The sequence below is a fragment of the Onychomys torridus genome, chromosome 7 (assembly GCF_903995425.1).
Source record: "Onychomys torridus chromosome 7, mOncTor1.1, whole genome shotgun sequence".
In the NCBI taxonomy this organism is placed as follows: domain Eukaryota; kingdom Metazoa; phylum Chordata; class Mammalia; order Rodentia; family Cricetidae; genus Onychomys; species Onychomys torridus.
In genome coordinates this window covers 88317158-88338702 of record NC_050449.1, presented here as the reverse complement: position 1 = coordinate 88338702, position 21545 = coordinate 88317158, and the positions used below count along the sequence as shown (strand labels likewise).

Sequence of the window (21545 nt, the reverse complement as noted above, 5' to 3'; positions counted from 1 at the left end):
CAGATTTTCCGCTAGCACTGACTGTAGGAAACAGTCGGAATTATTAAAAAGATGTAACTTCAAGTCACACTTGCTATGTGTCAGTCAGCTGATATCTAAATAACAAATCTCTTAAAATTAGATGTAATCCATGTAATGCAATGGTTATGGGTCACCTTTGACTTACATATGAATGCATGTGTATAAAATGACTAGAGTAATATCAGGAATGTTAGACCATAGTAGATCATAAGAAATTTTTTCAGAGCTTTTAGGAACAAGGGTAATGTAAACACAAACTTCCAAATTTGGTGGCTTGGCCGGGCTCTAGGACAATTCCGTAGGGGATTTCAACTAAACGTTAATTCCTCAAAAGCTCAATGGCACACTGCCCCGTATTTACTTTCTATGCAGCAGCAGCAGCAGCAGCTACAAGGAGCAGCAGCTACAAGCTGCAGCAAATTATCTCAAACCCGCAACCTAAGAACAGAGGCCAGGCGATTCCCACGCCCCTCCTTGGGTGCTGAAAAGATGCTGCAGAGGCGCCAGGCGACTGACGAGGGAGGCGCGTCAGATCTGTAGCCCCGCCCACCAACCCGACAGACCCCGCCCACTCGAGCCGGGCTCCGCCGCAAGCCCCGCCCCGGTGCCGTCGCCTCCGCGGGCTGAGGATGACGTGAGGAGCGAGCGGCGGCGAGCCTCTGCCTCCGGCGGGTGCAGCTGGGCCAGCGGTTCCCACAGCCCCGGAGCCAGCCGTGCTGCCAAGCGCACCGCCGAGCTCCTCCGCCGGCGGCCCCCTCGCTCCCTCGCAGGCCGAGCCGCCCCCTGCGCGGCCCCCGCGGCTCCTGGCACGGCCCCGCGCTCAGCTGCCGCCCTGGCGCGCTCCACTCTGTCGTCCCCGGACGGGCGCGGACCAGCTCGACCGGGGCGCCGGCGGCTGGGCAGAGGGCGCTGGCCCCGGGGCCGCGCCGGCGCGGCCACCAACCTGGGGCTGTCGGTGGAGGGCGAGTGCTGGTTCCGGGGAGAGGCGACGCCCTTCGGGGCCAACGGGCCGCACGCAGATGTGGCCGTGGGAACGACTCACCCGTTTTCCAGCTCTGGGGCGGGGCTGGGGTCGGGGTCGGCGCCCGTGGGGGCCCCGCCTCCGTCCCCTGGCCTGCCCCCGTCCTGGGCCGCGATGATGGCGGCTCTGTACCCGAGCACGGACCTCTCGGGCGTCTCCTCCTCCTCCCTGCCTTCCTCCCCATCCTCCTCGTCGCCCAACGAAGTGATGGCGCTGAAGGATGTGCGGGAGGTGAAGGAGGAGAACACCCTCAATGAGAAGCTTTTCTTGCTGGCGTGCGACAAGGGTGAGAGCTTTGGCCCTTTTCTCCGCCCCTGGACACCCTAAGACTCACTCCCTGGGTCCTGCCCCTGCCTCGACTTACTCTTGCGCGCGGCGGCTATTCCCTTACCTGTAAGGCCGGCAGGACTTCTGCCAGATTGAGCACGAGCCAGCAGGCAGGTAGGGCGGGGGCGGTGGACTCCTGCAGGTGGGATGTTTTGGTTGCTGCTTGGGAGCCCTGATCCCAAAGTTGCTCCGCTTCTGCCGCTGATAAACTCCAGGCTGGAGTCCTTCCTTTGGGAGCCAGAGACTAGGTTTGGACCTTCTAATTAGAAAACTCTTGTTAATTTCCCTTATGATTTCTCCTATTTATGGATTGTCACCTTGCATTTTTGTTTTGTTTTAAAGACTTTCCCCCTGTTTAGCATCAGCCACCAGTGCCTTAGCCTGATACAGTTGAGTAGACTTAGGTATTTATTTCCTTATCCTTAAGCAGAAATAACATGAAATAAGGACAAGACAGGAAAAATCCTGCCCTAGCTGCCAAAACTTTCCCCAAACTTATGGAACCCCTTTGAGTGTTGGTACTTTTTTTTTTTTTTTTAGTTAGAGAGAAAGATTTATTGCTTCAGAGAGTTGGTGGGAGGCAAAAGTAGTGAAAAGTATAGGTAAAATATGTGGAATATATTGTTTTTGAATCTAGAAACTGGTCACTTTATGGCCACATGAAAAGCATGCTTTCAAGTAATGCGTTGTAATAAAGGGATGGGAACTTGATTGCTCTCAGAGTGCTTTTATCTCCTAAATAAGCTACTAAAAATTTCTCATTCCTCCCTTCAGCAGTGTGTTGTGCAAAGGCCGTGTTGTTCATTTAGGAAAACTTTGTTAGAACCATGCAGACTTCCAAAACCTAATTCTCGAGGCCAGCCTACACTGTGGGAAAACTAGTTACAGAAGTTTTTGTTTGCATGTATATGTTTAAGTCAACAACAGTCTCCTTAACCTTTTAAAGCATTTGAAATAGTTTTTTGCTTTTTACCTAACTACACTTAGCCAAGCCAGAAAGCAATTGTATATGCAACCTTTTGAAAACACATTGACATATAATCAAAGTCCACTTACATCTATTGCCAACTCACTTTTATGATTTATGTGATATTAAATAATAAACATTTGTTAAAATCTACCATAGACATCTTTGACTAATCTTAGAAAGATAAAGAAATATAAAATATATGTCTAAAATGTCACAAAAACTATGATCTGTAGATGATATAAAGTACTTAATTTTCCCCAAATGCATTGCCCAAGTTGTTTCCTTCAAAATCTATCTAAAAGGAGAAAGGAAATGATTGTGTTGTATTACAGTAGTCAAGAACCACTGATTTATTCTAGTTAATTGTGTGGCTATTTAAAAGTATGTTAGGAAAGGGAATTTGATATTCTTGTCAAACTGAGAATAGAGAAGTATTGTAATGGAATATGATTGGAGTAAGTATTTTTGTGATACATATATTTAGAATGGTTGCATGAGATTTCTCAAAAGGAGTTTTAATTATAAATTTTTTATAAACTGTCCATAGTACCTGTTTAAACAGCTTGATCTTTCTGTCTATCTATCTATCTATCTATCTATCTATCATCTATATATCTACCTGAAAACAAGGATCTGAGATAAATTGTGTGTGTGTGAAGTCACCATTATGCTTTATTGATCTGATTATAGTTGAAGGAATTAAAATAATTTATATTAGAAAAGGCATCCATATTTGGATGTACTAGTTGGAAATCAACTCTTATCTGTAGGGGTAGTTTATAAACTTTGTTTTCTGTAAATGTAAAAAGCAAGCATGGTATCTTTAATAGCTTCAGAGAAAATCAACTAGTTTCATTAATAATCCTTTCTACATGTATGAAGTATTCATAGTTTAGTCTTCTAAAATAAAAGCTAGAGATTCCTAAAAGATAGAGATTCCTAAAAGAAAATTTGCGGAGATGAGGTGGTTGTATGTATTTTAGTGAATGAATGGCCATTTAAAATGAGTAGTGTACAGATTAAGGAATAAACAAAATAGGAAAGGGAAAGATTTTATGGTTTGGAATAACTAGCTTTTATGTAAATTAATTCCATAAATCTAGGCAATTGCCAATCCAAGTATTAGTCAAGTAGTAATGGTTCTTATGGGTCATCAAAATAGACCAGAAATCATTTCAAAACTAACCCTTGGTTCTTTTTTTGTATTAAAAAAATAAAAAATGAATTGAAAGTTTCTATTGCATTAATATAAAGCACAGTTTTAATATAAACCTACCAAATTAAATTCTTACAAAGTGTGTGTGTATGAACTCTTTTTTTTGAGCTGAGGACCGAACCCAGGGCCTTGCGCTTGCTAGGCAAGTGCTCTACCACTGAGCTAAATTTACCCCAACCCATGCATGTATGAACTCAAAGAGGCTGAAATTGAGATACAAAAGCTAACTGAACAAGAGCTGACAATAAATGAGTTGTCTTATTAATATTAAGTAGACCACCATGTTTTTCTTTTTCCTCTCTTATTGAGAGTTAGTGTGGTAATTACCCTATGTAATTTGTGGAAGCCTATGATTCCCTCAAGCATCTTGGCTGCTGAATGGGTAAATAATGTTCTGAGAGCACTACATTTAAGTATAAGTCTTTATTTTTTTCTCATTTAAAGTGTTAAGTAGATACCTTTGAAACATATTCGGGAACACAAGCTTTTTGATTTGTTGATGTCCGTGATCAGTGCTTATGCCAAATAAGGAAGAATGAAAGCATTTACTCTCCACCAGTGTTGCATGTGGAGTGTTTCCAGAAAACTTGCATTTTCATTAGTAGTCCGGTCTAGACATTTCACCGTGGAGTTAGAGAGGGTATGGGAGGGCAGAATTTCACCTGTACCCCTGGATTCGTCCTAGTTTGTGTCTGTCACCTTTGTGGTAGGCTTGCTATATTATAAGGAAGGTTATTTTAATTTCTGCAGAAGCTTTGTGTTCCTTGGGGCTCAGGATGTTTTCAAACTGGGAAACATTTCCTCGAGGTTACATGCCACTGTTGTATTAACACATTACCTAATATGTTGATATAGTACTTTCTTCCTATTTTTGCTATTTGGAAGAAATTTGAAGGGTGTCAGGTTAGAGAGGAGAGTGGTTTGGATAATTAAAATGCAGAGTACCAAGTATTGCTGAGATGTTTTGTGTAGATAGGCAGCACCTAATATAAAGATATGTACGATGAGGGAAAATAATTTGCAGAAAGGAGGGATGATGAGAGTATAATTAATATGAAGAGTATTGGGGTTACTACAGGCATTGTTCTATACAGCTCACAAAGTATCACTAGTCACAGAACGTTTGCATTCTGTACAGGGGATCTTTGTAAATCGCCCAAGTTTTAGAATGTACTAGTTGAGAAGTATAGCCATAGGAAGTGAGTGGTTCACAGTTACTTTAATGAAAGATGTCTGAGCAGCTAGCTGCCTTACTGACTTGTGTAGTGATCTCACAGTGTGTTTCTTTTTCTTGTTTCTAATTTGCTGCTCTTTGTCATGCTATCAAAATATACACATGAAGTTCTTAATTGTGTTAAGGCATTGGACAAAAAGCTGTTATTAATGAATTACTGACTACATCCATATTCTTTAGGAAATTTTCTGTAATAAAGATGTTTTCTTGTGCAGTAGTAAGGAACAGGAGGGTAAAAAGATGGATATTTGTGTATATAATAGATCTTTCTGAGCAAATATTCAATTTAACTTAAATTTCCCATGTGAGATTTGGAAGATAGGATATTCCTAGTACTGAGCTTTCTCTCATCTGGGAAGTTAAAAACAAATGATCCAAGGGAAACCTCAGTACATTGTGCGTTATGAGGCTGAAAGGTTAAATTTGAATGCACCAGCACTGTAGCAATCTGAGTTTCTCTTGTCCTTTTATAGTACTATAAATGTCTTCTTCAGACTGATTCCATCAAATTTAGTGATGCTGAGAAGTCTAAGACTAGGAGTAATATTTAATACAGATAATGCGAAATTCAAATATTATTTAGAAGCAATAAATGATAACATTAAAAATCCAAACTGAATGATTAGGACTAAAAGATTCAGTACCATATCAATTATTTATGAGTTCAGTAGAATTTCTTTGGGTTTCAAAGCTTTATTCTCTTAATCTGTTTTTAATATTAATTGGGATATATATATTTTTTTCTTAGACAGAGTTTCTCTGTGTAGCCCTGGCTGCCCTGGAACTTGCTCTGTAGACCATGCTGGCCTCAAACTCAGAGATCTGCCTGCCTCTGCCTCTGCCTCCTAAATACAGGGATTAAAGGTGTGGGACATCACCACCTGGATTAACCGGGAATATTTTAAGTAGAATGTTATCATTCCACATCCAAAGGGTTTTTGTTTGTTTGTTTTTTGTTTTTTGGGGTGTATATTTTGTTATTTTTTTGTATTAAGTTTGGTTTGAAAAGATTTATAATTTTTTTATATAAAAGTTTCCCACACTTCACAACTAGCTTCAAGTTCTGTTTGGTTAATATAAAGTTTAAAAACTGGTCAGCTTTTTTTGTGTGAGTTGTGGGGGTCAGGTTTTTTTTAGATAGAATCTTGGTCTATAGTCCAGTTTGGCCTGGAATTCGCTGGGTAAGTAGCCTAGGCTGGCCTCAAACTTGCAGCAGTCCTTCCAATTCTGCCTCCTAGGTGCTGAAATTATAGGCATGAGCCACCACATGTAGCAAATAATGATGAAATTTGTCATCAGATGTTAGAAAGTCAAATGAGAAGCCAGTAAGGAAATAGAGAATCTTCTTTCTAACTAATATTGTAACTTTTCTCTACTGTATGTGTCTGAAGGATTTATCAGAGTTGGGCAGAGTGAATTTATTGCTGAGGATCTCTGGGATTACCTTGGTATTTTTCATACTATTTTATTTGCTGGCCCAGTTTCCAATGAGCTTTATAGAACTTGGTAAAAAATTATGTCCGTTGAGGATGTTAGGAAATCGTAAGGTTGATATGCTCTGAATTTTACAGAATGATTGAAGAGGTAAGGCTAGAACATGGTGACCAACTGATCCATAAGCTAAATCCAAGTATTTAGTCTGTGAGCTAAGACTGGCTTTTACATTTTATATTTCAAATACTTAAAAAATATTTCTAATAAAAAGAATGGTATTTTGAAACCTAAGAATTCCATAAATTTCTAAAAGTTTTATTGGAACACACCCTCGGGTGTTTCCATATGGTCTGTGCCTGATTTGGTGGAAAAGGGTTTGGGTAATTGTGACTGAGATATCATGTCCACAAACCTCGTGTATTTTACTGTCTGGCCCTTTCTCAGAACTATTTTGTTGACCCTGGTGTTAAAGTAGAAAGCATTGTGTGAGTAACAATGCAGAAGAGAGCCCGGTGTGAACGAATCCAAGTTCACTTTGTACAGAAGCAGCTAGTTTAAAGCGCCAGAGAGGAGTGTGAGCAGGGTTCCGTGGAGTCAGGGAAGGACAAATTATAAAACAGCGGGGAGATGTACAAAAAGTGGATGGCTGATTTATGTGAAACCGGTGTGGATTTGTTACTTGGTGCTAAAAGCGGTTAAATGGCTATCTTTTCAAATGACCCAGGAAATGGGCCCTGTCTTCAGTGTTGAAATGATCTAAGAACCATGCCTTTCCTCAGGCAGGTATTTGCACAGGATCATGCTAGTGATACAACCTAGAGCTATTAGAAAGTGTGCTAAAGGAAATGTTTTGTTCATATCTGAAGGGCTAAGATTGGAGCCTCATGGGGGAAAGGGAACATTAGCTTGCTTAGCATTTGGCCAAAGAGAAAATCTTTTTCTGTAGGTATATCAGTTAGGAGGCTGTTTCACTGTCCAAAGGGATTGGTAATGGTTTGGATGAGAGTTAGCTGTGTTCACATGGACAGGTGAATGAGTTTAGGAGGTACTTGAGATCGGACTGAGATGACCTGCTGTTGCCTTGGTGCACTGCCTATGGAATAAACTGCAAAACATTTCTGTTTTATTTGTTGAACAAAGACAACTAGGGGCTAGGGGTGGCAGATAAAGTGTCTGCTCTGGAAACATGAAGAGTTTGGATCTCCAGCCTTCATGTAAAGAGCAGAGTATTGATATAAGTCTGTAACACTGGGCAGTCAAATCCATGGGGCTCAGTGGCTGCCAGTCTAGCCAGTCAGTGAACTCTGAGCTCAGGGAGAAAGCCTGTCCAGGGGGTGGGGAGTAGAGACCAGGAGAGGAAGACACCCAACCTGACACCCAACCTGGACCTCTAGCCTCCACATTCAGTATACCCACATACACAGGAACACACACATAAACCCACAGACACACAATTAAAAATGAAGTTTAAAAACAACTATGCCATCAAAAAAGTAAGCAAATTATATTGCTTTTCCAAAAACAAGAGATACGACTTGCAAGCAATTTCATTATGAAAGAAAACATCTGGCTTAGCATGTGTTTTGCCTCACATCTGGGCTGTTAGCTAGCCTCCTGTCTGTCTAAGTTTTCTAACCTTTTCACACACATGCATTCATCCTCACAGTTAACAGCTGTTCTAGTCTTTACAGCATATCACTCTAAATGACTTGCACATATAAACTTTAGTAATGAAGCGACACTTAAGAAGTAATGGCTGAAAATACTACAGAATTAGTGAAGCACATTGACATTAGATTTACGTGTTGACATTGGATTTAGGAAGCCTGTTGAGTTCCAAGAAGGTGAATTCAAATAATGACCTTCACCTAGATTTGGCAGGATAACAAAGCGGAGTTTTATGAGTAGTGCTTATCCTTATGCTTAAAATCAAATGTGTCTGAAATAGTTTTAAATACTGTTTAGCAATAGTGATGTCGTTTGAGTGGAGTATTTAGCCCTCTTGGCACAGCTCAAGAATAAGAACATCATCAGTGGAATTTAAATGTTAGTGCTATGGGAAATTATTTCATGACTACTTTTTTATTCTTGAGACCTAAGAAGATGTGTTATTAAGAAAACTATTATTCGGTTTCTTTCTAATGTAAGCAGGTATTAAAAATAATAATAATTTTGAATTTTTTACAAATAAAATCTGTTACCTTAGTTGCCATATTATTTTCCCTATTCATTTAGTCAAATTGAATGTTTTCTCTCCGTGTACCATAAAATTATTTCTTTCTCCTTCTAGTTTCCACTCTGATTATTCTTTCCCTATTTCTTACTCACAGACATCTAAGGAATAACTATGAAAAACCATTTATTCATTTTTATATTTAAAAAGTAAAAGGAAACATGTATCCCTTGCTTTCTTTCTCTAGTGAGCATTTCCCTTTGGCTTTTTCTTTTTCTTTTTTTCTGCACAATCTCATTAGCAGGCAAATATACTGCGCCTTTGGTGATGGTAATTCCCGCTTTCCTCACATGGGATGACTGTTCTGTGGTGGCCTTTAGTCAGGCAGAAGACATTCTCGTCCTAAGCAGTCATTCTAGTCCTAACTTGGCATCTTGTGAGCTGGATGTTCCTTGTTTATTAACACTCTGCCTCACCTTCCTTAACAAGATGGCGTGTGCACATATGTGCGCACATGTTTGTGAGAGAGAAGGGGGGATAGGAACTTTTAGGTACCCTTACTATACAGAATGTATATCCTTTATCCCTGGTCTCCATTTTAACCAATATGATGCATGAGTAAATGTGTGTATGAGATCCAAAACTAATTCCTTCTAAGTTTCATTTTATTTTTCTATAATAGCTGTCAGTCTGTATTTTGGGGTATTCTTTATTAAATTGTTTTACATATCTTCTATAAGTTTTTCTCCTTATAAGGTTAAGAATTTTAAACTAGAAATTTTTATTACATGCTACACATTTATTTTTTTCTACTTGTGTTTTATATTTACTGCATATATGTGTATTGTTTTATCAAGATATACTTTTTTTTCAGGAAATGTTCACATTTTCTGTGCACATGTCCACATGCAAAGCAAAAATGAGTTTAGGTATTTTTAATCTTTTAATTCAGCAGGGTAAAAAATTTCTTTATACTCATTCTTGTTTACTGTCTTAAATATTAAAGTATGTTTGTATATTGTTATTTAGGTGACTATTATATGGTTAAAAAGATTTTGGAGGAAAACAGTTCAGGTGACTTGAACATAAATTGCGTAGATGTGCTTGGGAGAAATGCTGTTACCATAACTATTGAAAACGAAAGCTTGGATATACTGCAGCTGCTTTTGGACTACGGTTGTCAGGTACAAGGCTAGATGATTTTATCCAGTAGCTTCTGAGAAATGTTAGCCATGCCTGCTTTCATCTCCTTCCAGCTCCTTTCTGTTTCTTTCCTTTGTTTACTCTCTCTGCCTTTGCCTTTCACTAAGAAGTTTACAAAACAAACCCAAATAAGCTATTTTAAAATGTAATATTTTAAATTTGTGTTTTTCTTCCTGTTTCCTTTCCCTGCATCGGACGAAAGTAAACTATCATGAATTACTAAAGAGGACATTATTTTTATTACTGATAGGGTTACTATTTGTATTATAAACCTAAAAATAGTGCAAGTGTTCTAGAAATGCCAGGGGACAGGGTTTTCTGTGACCCGTGTTATTTATAGGCACAGGAACAAAATGTTCCTCACAAAACAACTTACAGTTCAATTTGGTTTCTCCTAAGTTTTATTATGTTTTCTCTTTGTTTGAAATGTAGTATTTGCTTTCATCTAAAGATGAATGATTTGTTTCAAAACTGGAACTGATAGAACTTTCCATTTGTCTTCATGTCACTTAAGGTAGAAGAATAGACATCTACATATGGAAGGTCTAAGTTAATAATAGCATCATTTTGTTTCCCTTTTGGCTCACTCATGAGAAACAGCATAAGAACTCTGGTTCTTCTGTTGCAGCTGTAATGAGGCATGGCTTTTGGAGTGACATCAGGAAGCACAGCATTTTGGGTTTTTTAGTATGGTAGGTGGTTTTAGGTACATCCCTATTATTTTATAATGTGGTATAGTGAGTTTTTTATATGTATGTGTGTGTATATATAAGTACACACACACACACACACACACACACACACACACACACACACACACACACACACACGGGGTAGAAAAGGAATTGGGTACCCAGCCACTTTAGCTATCTATAGTACAACAAGAAACTAAATGAGATGTGAGCTGCCATAGTAATTTCCTTGAAGTTTCTAGGTTAGGTTTAGTTGTAGAGCACTTCTCCTTCAAAGTCAGCTTTTTCTCATTGTAGATTTCATTTTAACAAACTTAATTTTTTAGTGTTCTGATCTGAAGAGAATCAGGAAAGGCCATAAAAGGGGCTTTAGAGCTGCAGCTGAGCAAAATGAAGCATGGGAGCGCCCACACTGTTTACTTAGAGATTGTTAGCACCATGTCTGTCTGCTGGTTAAGCTTTATCACAGTGATTTAGCATCAGGAAGGAAAAGTTAAATTATATTCACTACTTAACAGCTTTGATGGAAGCACATATATGATATATCTTTTAAAAACAGAAAACTCTCATCAAAATTATTTAAAATTTAAAGTTAAACACTTAAAGGCATAAGCTTCAGTTACCTAGAAAATAAGGTTATAAAGAAATTCAGGCTGGGCAGTGGTGGCGCACGCCTTTAATCCCAGCACTTGGGAGGCAGAGGCAGGCGGATCTTTGAGAGTTCGAGGCCAGCCTGGTCTACAGAGCGAGATCCAGGAAAGGTGCAAAGCTACACAGAGAAACCCTGTCTTGAAAAACCAAAATAAATAAATAAATAAATAAACAAACAAATAAACAAATAAATAAATAAATAAATAAATTCAGTCCTTGATGATTTGGGGGTAAGAATTGCTGTGGTATAATAACTGCATTTGCATATGTGGCTTTATATATATAATTCTGCAGTACACATGGTTCTTTCACACTCCTGATTACATTTGAGCATCACAGTCAGATTGTCTAGATGCTGTATTTCATAGATCAGAAAACTGAGGCTCACAGACTTTAATGAATTGCCCAGAGTTGTAAAATTAGTAAAGGCAAAGATAATGTTTGAATTTAATCTTTTGGCTGCAAACCCTTATGCTCTTTCCAGTTCTCTGTATTCTCTCCAAGTTACCTGTGTCTCCTTCTGTCAGTCAACAAATGTCCAAGACCTTTAGCTGGGTGTGATGGTGGAAATGAGTGGAGAAAATATGGCATAGTCATCAGTAGACAGTAGAATGAGCTGAGAAAGCTAAAGCATGTGTGGACTACAAAGGAATTTAAATCGAAGGCTGTTAAGTGCTGAGGGTAGCAATGCTTGATGCTTGTATGTTGCTTTACAGTTTACAAAATGCTTCTTATTTTATCTTGGGTTATCTCAGTGGCTCTCACACAAACAACTTTGCCTGCACCAAGGGATATTTGGCAGTATCTGGAGACATTTTAGTTTCACAGTTGATGGGCAGATTACTGTTGGTATTTAGTGGGTAGATGTCATGGTGTTATTAATAACACCCTACAATACACAGAAAAGGTACTACAACACCACCAAAACCATATGTGACCCAAAATGTCAATAGAGCTGCTTTTAAGAAGCTCTATTTTATGTTTAAACTTTTTTGCAACTCAACATAAATATTTTAGCAATATAAAAAATACTAAGACCATTATGATTTGGAGCTATCAAGAAAACTAGGTTTCTGCCTAGCATGTGTGAGTTTCCACATTTGATCCCTAGCACTGGAGAGGTGAAAGGGACTTTTTTTCTTTATTGTATTGGAGCTGGAGAGATGTTTAAATGGTTAAGAGCACTTGCTGCTCTTGCAGAAGACCCAGTTCTGTTCTTAGTACCTATATCAAATAATTCATTACTCCAGCTCTTGGCCTCTTCATTCACATGCACGTACTGATCACCATCTATGTAATTAAAAGTGCATATTTATTTATTTATTTATTTATTTATTTGCTTGATTGCTTGTTTGTTTGTTTGTTTTGAGACAGGGTTTCCCTATGTAGCCTTGGCTGTCCTGGAACTTGCTCTATAGACCAGGCTGACCTCCAACTCTGAGATCCTCCTGCCTCTGCTTCCCAAGTGCTGGGAACAAAAGCATTCACCATCACCACCCAGCCTAAAAATATGTCTTTTAAAAGTTTTAAGAAGGATTTCACTGGAAGAGTGATCATTGAGCCCAGCCTTGAAGTATTAATATTGGCTGGAGAGATGGCTTAGTGGTTAGCAGCACCTGTTGCTCTTGCAGAGGACCATGGTTCAATTCTGACATCCACATGGTGACCCACAGGCATCTGTATGCAACTCTAGTTCCAGGGGATCCAACACCCCTTTCTGGCCTTTGCAGGTACAAGACACACACGTGACACACAGACAAAAGTGCAGGCAAAACACTCATACACATAAAATAAAATTTAAAAATAAAAAAGGAATATTAACATTGCTAACATTTATATTGTGCCGCTTTGTGCCAGTGGGCTTGACTTCCTGATCTTGAGAAAGATTAAGTAACTTGTCCATATTTACTCTGTAAATGGTAAACTTGGGACCTGCACCTAGGTTCTGGCTCTAGAGTCCATGTTCTTCCTGTTACCCAAGTCTACTCAAAAGCTTAGGAGTAGTTAAGGGACGGGATGCTGAGAAGAATGTAAGCAGATATGTGAAATGTGTTTCTTGAGAGTGAATTCACAGCCTTTAGAATAAAATACTGGGCTTGAAATATAATGGAAAATCTCAGGAAATATACCTAAAATAAAACTAGTGAAAAGGCCTTGAATGGGAGGCTGAGCATGTGTGTTTTATGTAAGAGATAGTGAGGTATCATTCAATGCATTTTGACAGAAAGTATGGTGAATGTCTTGTGGTGTTTTAGATAGATAATGTGGTGATCAAGTTAGGTAAAACTAGGACGGAAGCGAAGGCTGTGGTCCACGTGAGCATTTTGCAGTGATTCCGGTGTGAATATTAGGATCTGAACTGGCAGACTGGCTGTAAGTGCGACAGCAGCAGTGAGGAGGAGCTGGCAGTGTTGCTTCTGGTAAAACCCTTGTTGTGCATGTCTGAGACCCTGTGTGTGGAGGGCGAGGAGGGGCACAGATAAAAAAGCTGTCATGAAGGGGAATTGAGGAGTCCTGGGCTTTTATCAGTCTTAAATATACATAACTAGGAGAGAGGAGAGAAAACCAGCAAGCTCGTAGGAGAGGTTAGGATTGATACAAAGGAATCAAATTTCCAGGTTTTAGCTTTACTTATTTATTTGAGAGTTGTCTGACAGTGACCAGAGTACTGCAGGTATTGTAAGCAGGAAGATGGCCCTGTATACCTTCACAAGGCCAGAGATCACAGAGCATAGTGCTGGCACAGACTCATTCTTCAGGAATTTTTACATTTAATAAAGGACACTGGACGGAAAGAGTTGCATTTTAAAAGATCAAATAAATTATTCACAATTTTGGGTCAGTTAGAATTGTGGTGTGAAAGTCAAAAGGGGAATTTTAATTTAATTTCTTGCTTAGAAATAAAGACATAAGAGGAGAGAGGGAAAGTCATTGGATTTTGAAAGCATGGTACTGAAAGATTTAGGGAACATGATGAACATTAATTTGAGAATTTTAACAGTGAAATAAATAAGAAAACATTTAGTGACAATAGAAAGATAAGATCAACTTAAATTAACAAAAAGAGAAGAATTTAAAGTTGTGGGATATGGAACTAATATTCCTGTGGATGAAGGACCAAGTTCTTATAGAATATTCCAGAGCGTTAATACAAGTGGAAATTGGGTATAGAAGGGAAATATACATATCTTCTCACACTGACTTGCTGGACAAGTTCTGAGGTGAGATGGAAGTGACTTCAATATACAGTAAGTGCATTGCTGAATATGCTTTAGAGAGACGGTCAGAATACTTAGAAATTGGGAGATAAAAATGAGTGAGGAAATTTTGTGTTCTTGCAAGTATTTAAGAATACTTTAAATTGGGTGTGGAGACACACACCTGTGATCCCAACACTTTGGGGGCAGAGGCAACAGGAACATGAGAGTTCAAGGCTAGTCTGGTTTTAAGACTATGTCTCAAATAAATTAATTTTTTAAAGATTAAAATATTTTCCTTCAAAACTGCCATTTATTTATCAAATAACATACTATTTATATAGACTGAGTCAATGGCCACTCTTTAATTACATGCTTTTTAATATTAATACTTTTCATAGCTGAAGCTTATCCTTTTAAGCATTGAATATTAACATATATCTTTATTTTTTACTGAGTAGTATGTCTGAATATAATTTAACTTTACTATTCTTAGTTGGAATTCTTGAGAATATAATCATTTTACTTTGCTTCTTGACATCCAAAATTATTAATAATTTGTCCTCGCATTAAAGTCTGCAGATTGCTGTTCTGAGAGTGATTTTGTTCTACTGGTATTTTATTCCTTCTGTGGTCAACTTTTAGTTTTTTTCTTCTTTTCTCCATTTTTATTGGTTTTATTCTAGCTATCCTTTTATTCGGTAACGATATGAGGAATGCTTGGGAAAGCCATTGCCCTTCACTTAGGGACAACTCTTATGTCAGTGTGTTAGATCTGTCTCTCCTGGGACATAATGCCCATGATGTTACTCTGTGACTTGGGTTGTTGTTTTGAGTTGTAAATAAATTCATGGCTATATTTTAGATTATTAGAATTGCATGGTGTTTGAGAGAAGTGGCATTACTATAGCTAGCTTTATTGGTTAAAATTAAAACTGTAGATAAGATATCTAGTAATACTTGATACTGGGTTCTTGTTTTTAAAAGTTTGTGTGTTTTAACTGACTGAGTATGCTAAAGCTGAAGGAAACATTAAGCTAAAAAAGAAAAAAAATGCTTGCACTTTTTAGGGCCATATCTAATGAACTCTAAAATAGTTAAGTGATTTAATTTCCCATCTAGCAAGGAAGCTTTTTAAAGGAAAACATAGGTGATTCCTAAGAGTTTAATGAGAATTCCAGCCCTTTCTTTGGGTTGTCGGATAGGATTTTCAACGTCCCACTAAAGCCTGCCATTTTAGTCTTGTTTGACATTCAGATAAGGAGAGTAAAAGCTTTATTCTATGCAGCTACAAGGAATGCTCTAGATCTGCTGTAGTTTCATTTCTGGGGGCAAGAATGTTGACATAGTAAAAGTTATGTCAGTTTAAAATGTACAGCCTGAAAATAATCACGGTGTTTTCTTTGATTACATCATTATTCATTACGAAATTTTCCTTCTGCTAGTATCGTTTTCCTTTAAAAAAAAAAAAAAAAAAGCAAAAAAACCAAAACTTGGTGTCATGGTTGCCAGTAGCACACAGGCTTTGGTAGAGAGAAGTGTAGAGCCCCTGAGTCCTGAGTCTGTTAGGTTCAAGTCTGGTCAGTCCATCTCCACAGCAGGTTGACTAGAACTGGAAACTCCTTCCTGACGCTACCAACTTTGGTAACTGGATTCTCTGTGATTTTCATTTGTCAAGTGCTGGTACCAACGTCAAATTGTACCATTTCTGTCAGCCACGCATGTTTGGAAGAGGAGACCAGAGGGCTTTTATATATTTTCCATTCTTCCCTCTTCTCAGAATTGCACTGATGATGTCACATCCAACACACTCCTCTAATAGTTCCTGGTAATTTCTTTAATAAATTTAGAACCTTAAGAAATTTTTGGTCCATGGTTCAAGAGAAAACATCTTGAAGTTTTTTGGGCTATTTTTTTTATTTTTAGCTTTAAACATTGCATGAATCAGCACTGTTCCATATAGAATCCCTTCTGTGAAATAGTCATTATTTTACCAGGTTATGCATTGAAACCAGGACAGAAATGTTTATGTTGTGGTACATAGAAGTACTACTGATTTTGGCAAGCAAATGTACTACATGGACAATATAAATTTTTAAAAATCCAATATTACTGTATATAATACAGTGTGAAGAATTTTAAAATAACCATGAATTAGTAAAAATAGTTTACATTTTTATCTTCCATTTCATTTTAACTTTTATTTTTTTAAAGTCCGCAGATGCACTTTTGGTGGCAATCGACTCTGAAGTAGTGGGAGCTGTTGATATACTACTTAATCATCGACCAAAACGATCATCAAGACCAACTATAGTAGTCAGTACTCTTAAATATTTATTAACTTGGATTTTTAAGCCAAAATGGATCTCCTGCCCCATTGCCATCTTTTCTCCCCCTCCCCAATTTATTTTGTTTTTAAAAATACTTTTACTTTGTAAAATATTACTTTGAAGTAAGTAGAGACAATAATAATTCATTTTGCTTTCTGGAAACTTTTCATAATTAGTTAATATTTCCATATTTTGTCAGTGTGAACCAGTATTTTTGATTTGGGATATTCTTTGGGTGATGTTGAAAATACAGACTAGTTTCTAGCTAGATTGAAGAAATGCAAGTGATGAAACCATAAAACTGGAAGACAATGTAGGTGAATATTTAGCTGGTTGGCATGGAAGAACTGTTTCAGCTTAAAGCAGTGGGCAAGCATTACAACAGCACACATCTGGCTGTATAGAAGTTATATCTCAGTTTTCGACGCTGGGAAATGTAGAGCTACAGATACCTGGGAAACAGGCTTCACTAAGTATCTCAAATAATAACAGAGCCAGGCCTGGCGGCACACACCTATGATACCAGTACTCCAGAGGCAGAGTCAGGAGGATCTCTATGTTTGAGGCCAGGCTAGTGTACATAGCAAGTTTCCAGGCCGCTAGGACTACACAGTGAAACCCTGTCTAGATAGATAAATGGATGGATGGATGGATGGATGGATGGATGGATGGATGGATGGATGGGTGGATAGATAGATAGATAGATAGATAGATAGATAGATAGATAGATAGATAGCAGCAGTAGTAGTAATAGAAAAAATGATGGGAAAGTACCAAAATCTATTAGGAACAAACATTTAGAAATTTTCAGAAAATAAAACATAAAGTTTTAAACCTTAATTGCTGATCAAGTAAGATACTGAATTTTGCTTATTAATGACCAAATTAAGGGGAAAAAAGTGGCCATGGTTGTATAATATTGCAGAACAGGATGTTTTGGAAAATATTTTGGATATCTTATATATAGAAGAAAGATACTTGTACTCTTTAGCCTAGTGCTTTTTCCTCTAGAAATCTGAGAAGGAAATGGGCAAATCATTGATTTATATTTTATGTGTAGCAGTTTGAAACAGTTTGACATACCCTAAATGTCCAATAAGTATCTCAGTGGTAGAGCGCTCACCAAGCATGAGCTTGATTACAGTCCTAGTACAAGGGGGAAAAAAGAAAAGGAAAAACATTCTAAAAGACAAGACAGGAAAGATCAATAATTGTGTATATAAACTTTGGAATAGAAGGCAGTAATTAAAATGACTTTGAAATTTTTTGAGTCAGGTTTTAATGTATCCCAGACTGCCTTGAACTCCATGTATAACCAAGGATGACCTTGAACTCCTGAGCTTCCTATTCTGCCATTAAAGTGCTGGGATTATAGGTGTGTGCCACCACAACCAGCTAAAGATAATATTCTTAAATTGAGTTTTAGGAATGAAAAAATTAAGTGAGATGAAATGAGGATACTAAACTACACATATAGCACTGGCTATTATTGCAGAGGACCTAGGTTCCATTCCCAGCACCTACATGGTAGCTCACAACCATCTACAACTCCAATTCTAGGGACTCCATCACCTTCATCTGGCCTCTGGGTACTGCATGGATATTGTGTCCAGACATACACGTGGGTGAAATACTCAGGCACATAAAATAAAGAAATACTTTTAAAATCCTTAAAATACACACTGAAAAGAGATTAAATAGAGCCAAATGTTGCTTTATAGTAGTCATTTTGATTATTGATTGACCTAATTAAGGATTTTAAAAAATATTTTTATTATTTTTCTCAGTAGGAAGATAGTTTTTGATAATATTAGTTTAAAATGAGATTTTTTTTTTTTTTTTTTTTTTTGAGCTGAGGATTGAACCTAGGGCCTTGTGTTTGCTAGGCAAGCGCTCTACCACTGAGCTAAATCCCCAACCCCTAAAATGAGGTATTTTTTGTACATTGAATTTAAAAAGTTTTAATATTTAATATTGTTGAGGATATAGAAAAACAATCAGTTAATCAGTTTAAATAACTTCTGGGATTATCAGCTGATTGTAAATCAGAATAAAAATATTTTTAAAGAACTAAACAAATTTTACTTTCATTTAGATCACTAAAAAAAAACCCTTTGATTTTGGGGGCTGATGTTATTATAAATAGTGTAAGGTGTTTGTCTATCATGCAACCTTTAGCAATACACATAGATGCACACATACACAATTTAAAAACTAACAACAACAACAACAAAGTGTGACTCTCCCAGAATACCATTTAGTTGGGATGTTGGGAAGAAACCAGTAAGAGTGGGGTAAAAAGGGCTGAGAAGAGGCCCTTCACAGAGATACTAGAATCAGTTCACTTGCCACGTTTGCCCTGTAGTACCCTCTGTGTTTATACTTCCTGTGGCACCTCCCAGTCTTGGCATGCATTCGCTTTCTCTGGAGCAAGGTGCAGCGTTGTGTGCTGGCTGAGGGCAGTGGCGGTAGGTAACTTTATCACCACTGCCATCAGGTTGAGAACCTTGTCAGGCCCCGGCTAGTGGGTGAGGAACATGGTTCCGCTGTCTCTGACAAGGAAGGTTATTTATTCAGGCTTTATCTGAATACTTACAACAGCTGTAAAATCACCTTTTAACAGCTGTATTGTTTCCAGACAGACACGAGTATTTTAAAATATTTTTCTTTTACTATTTTAGTGAATTCATTCTGTAGTCTTGGCTTGTTGAATTGTCTTTTCACTATTAACTTTAAAATACTGGCTATTGGTTTGAAAATATGTAGGTCATACCATCAGCAGTGAAATTCTAAACTTGATATTACACGTCTTGAGTGGTGGTTTTCCAGCCCTGACTGCTTCACAGGAAACACAGGGCCACTCTGCAGTTAGGATTCGAAGCCTGGGGGTAAATACAATACAAGGAGAGAAGAACCAGTCTTAGGCTTTTATGTGACTATTACAGAGATTCATGAATATGAAATCTCTAATAATTGAAAAGTACATGAACCAACTTCATAAAAGAAGAAAAGTGTATTGAAAAATATCAAAACTTACCAGTATTTAAAAGAAAGAAAATTAAAATTTCATTGTTTTTCACTCATGTTCAGAGTGACAATGCCCTTTGCTGTGAGTAAACTTTAGTATGAAAAAGGATACATCCCTATATTATCAAGAATATAAACCATTGAAAAGACTTTGGCATTATGTATCAAGAACTTCACATTTTTCCTGGCCTTTTGACCTATACTTCTACTTTTAGGGGAGTATCTATGGTAAGAGGTAGTCCTAAATTTCTAAGAAGCTCTTTTCATGGCAGTTTGCTATAATGAGTATCTTGAACATAGATTCTGTAAAGTTCCTTAAATCGCATGCAAAATTCTGTGCATGATTTTGTCCCTTGAAGATCCTGGGCTCTAGAGCAATGTGATTTTTTTTTTTTTTTTTTTTGATCTTTGAAGTATTAAGAACTATTGCTTTTGTCAGGAACTGTTGTTTTTTATCACTGGTGATTAGCACACTAGGATTTATACAACAATGTATCCTTCAAAGGGGTGAAGTAAAGAAGGACTAGAAGGAAACACTGTACTGTAAAATATTATTGAGTAGAAGGATTATGGGTATTTTTATTCTTCTTTCTGCTTTTCTGTATTTTTCAGATATTTTATAATGAGTGTACACTACTTTTACAATGTTAATAAAAGTTACCAAAATGTGAACTTGATGAGCTTACCCTGGAATCAAACAGCTCTCAGGGAAACCTCTGCAAAAAAGTGAGAAGCATTGGAAAGAATGTGCAATAGTCATAAAATAGCCAACCTTTTTATTTAACCCTGATTCTTAAATTACTAATTTTTTTTGTTTTTGTTTTTGTTTCTTTTTCTCATTTCATACCATTGTAGGCCTAAGGGTCCTTGTAGTGGGAGGAGCTCAGGGTCCTGAGTAACACAACCTGGATGTGATTGGCACCTGTGCTGATTATGGTTTAGGCACATTAACTTCTCTGAGCCTCAGTTTCTTCATGAGTAATTATACTCAGCCTCATAGTTCACCGTGGGGGTTAAATGGAATGATAAATAACTAACAGTTCCAGTTCTCATTAAATATTAACTGTGATTGTAGTGAACTTGTGCATTTGTGACGTGTTGCAAACTAGGCAGGGATTGCACTGTATAAAGTAGCAACTTATTGCTATCTGTAGGACAAGGCTGGCCATACAGGTAGACATTTTAGTTTTTCTCATGCATTTATACTATGGCTGTTTTTAACATTTCTATTTTTCCATTTTATTCTTTTCCTAAAATTCTTGTTCTTTCTCCTTATCATGCATGTTTCTCTTAATTAAAAAAAATTAATACTTTTCTTAAGGTATTTCTCTAGATACCCTTGTTTCTGTATTAGGAAAATAGGAATGTTGTCTATTGAAGATTCTATCTGATATATTATATAGCATTTGTTAATTAGAATTGAAACTTTAAAGTTTCAAAAATGAGTTGAAGTAAATGTATTATTCTTAAAATAATTCTAAAGTTCCTTATATGATATTATTATTATTCCATCCATTAGATAAGTATATTTTTGAAATCACAGATAATAACCTTTGGACATTTGTATGAATATTTTTCAGAAACTTATGGAACGAATTCAGAATCCTGAATATTCAACAACAATGGATGTTGCGCCTGTCATTTTAGCAGCTCATCGTAACAACTATGAAATTCTTACAATGCTTTTAAAGCAGGACGTGTCTTTGCCCAAGCCCCATGCAGTTGGCTGTGAATGCACGCTGTGTTCTGCAAAGAACAAAAAGGACAGCCTCAGACATTCCAGGTTAGAAAATTAGGATTTTGATAAATAGAAGAGTGATATGCCAAGGTACATGTCAATGATGTTTACTTTAAAAAAAAAAAATGTTCTTTTGGTGCAACTTCTGAGAAATGTGCTTGGGTGCTTTAGGAAAGCCATATTTCTAGCTCCTTTGCTCATGAGGTGAATTCTGAAGTTTTCAGAAATGTTTACCAAATGCTAAATAGGAAAATCCTTCAAGTTATAAATGAAATTTATGTCACACTCTTTCTGCTAAAGCTTTTTAGAGG

At 37.4% G+C, this 21545-nt stretch overlaps 1 protein-coding gene across 4 annotated transcripts in view; it reads left to right on the top strand.

Annotated features, from left to right (window-relative positions):
- Positions 1 to 621: 621 nt before the first annotated feature.
- Positions 622 to 21545, top strand: part of Trpc1 (transient receptor potential cation channel subfamily C member 1) — a 57408-nt gene continuing 36484 nt past the window's right edge. Inside the window, exons 1-4 of one of the 4 annotated variants that reach the window (XM_036192727.1) lie at positions 622 to 1328; positions 9426 to 9580; positions 16354 to 16455; positions 21077 to 21279. In XM_036192727.1, the coding sequence (XP_036048620.1) occupies positions 1157 to 1328; positions 9426 to 9580; positions 16354 to 16455; positions 21077 to 21279 (632 nt within the window). In that variant the 5' untranslated portion in view covers positions 622 to 1156. Of the gene's footprint in view, positions 1329 to 9425; positions 9581 to 16353; positions 16456 to 20134; positions 20223 to 21076; positions 21280 to 21545 lie in introns of those variants that run through there. The other 3 variants (XM_036192728.1, XM_036192730.1, XM_036192731.1) reach the window with 3 other exon arrangements.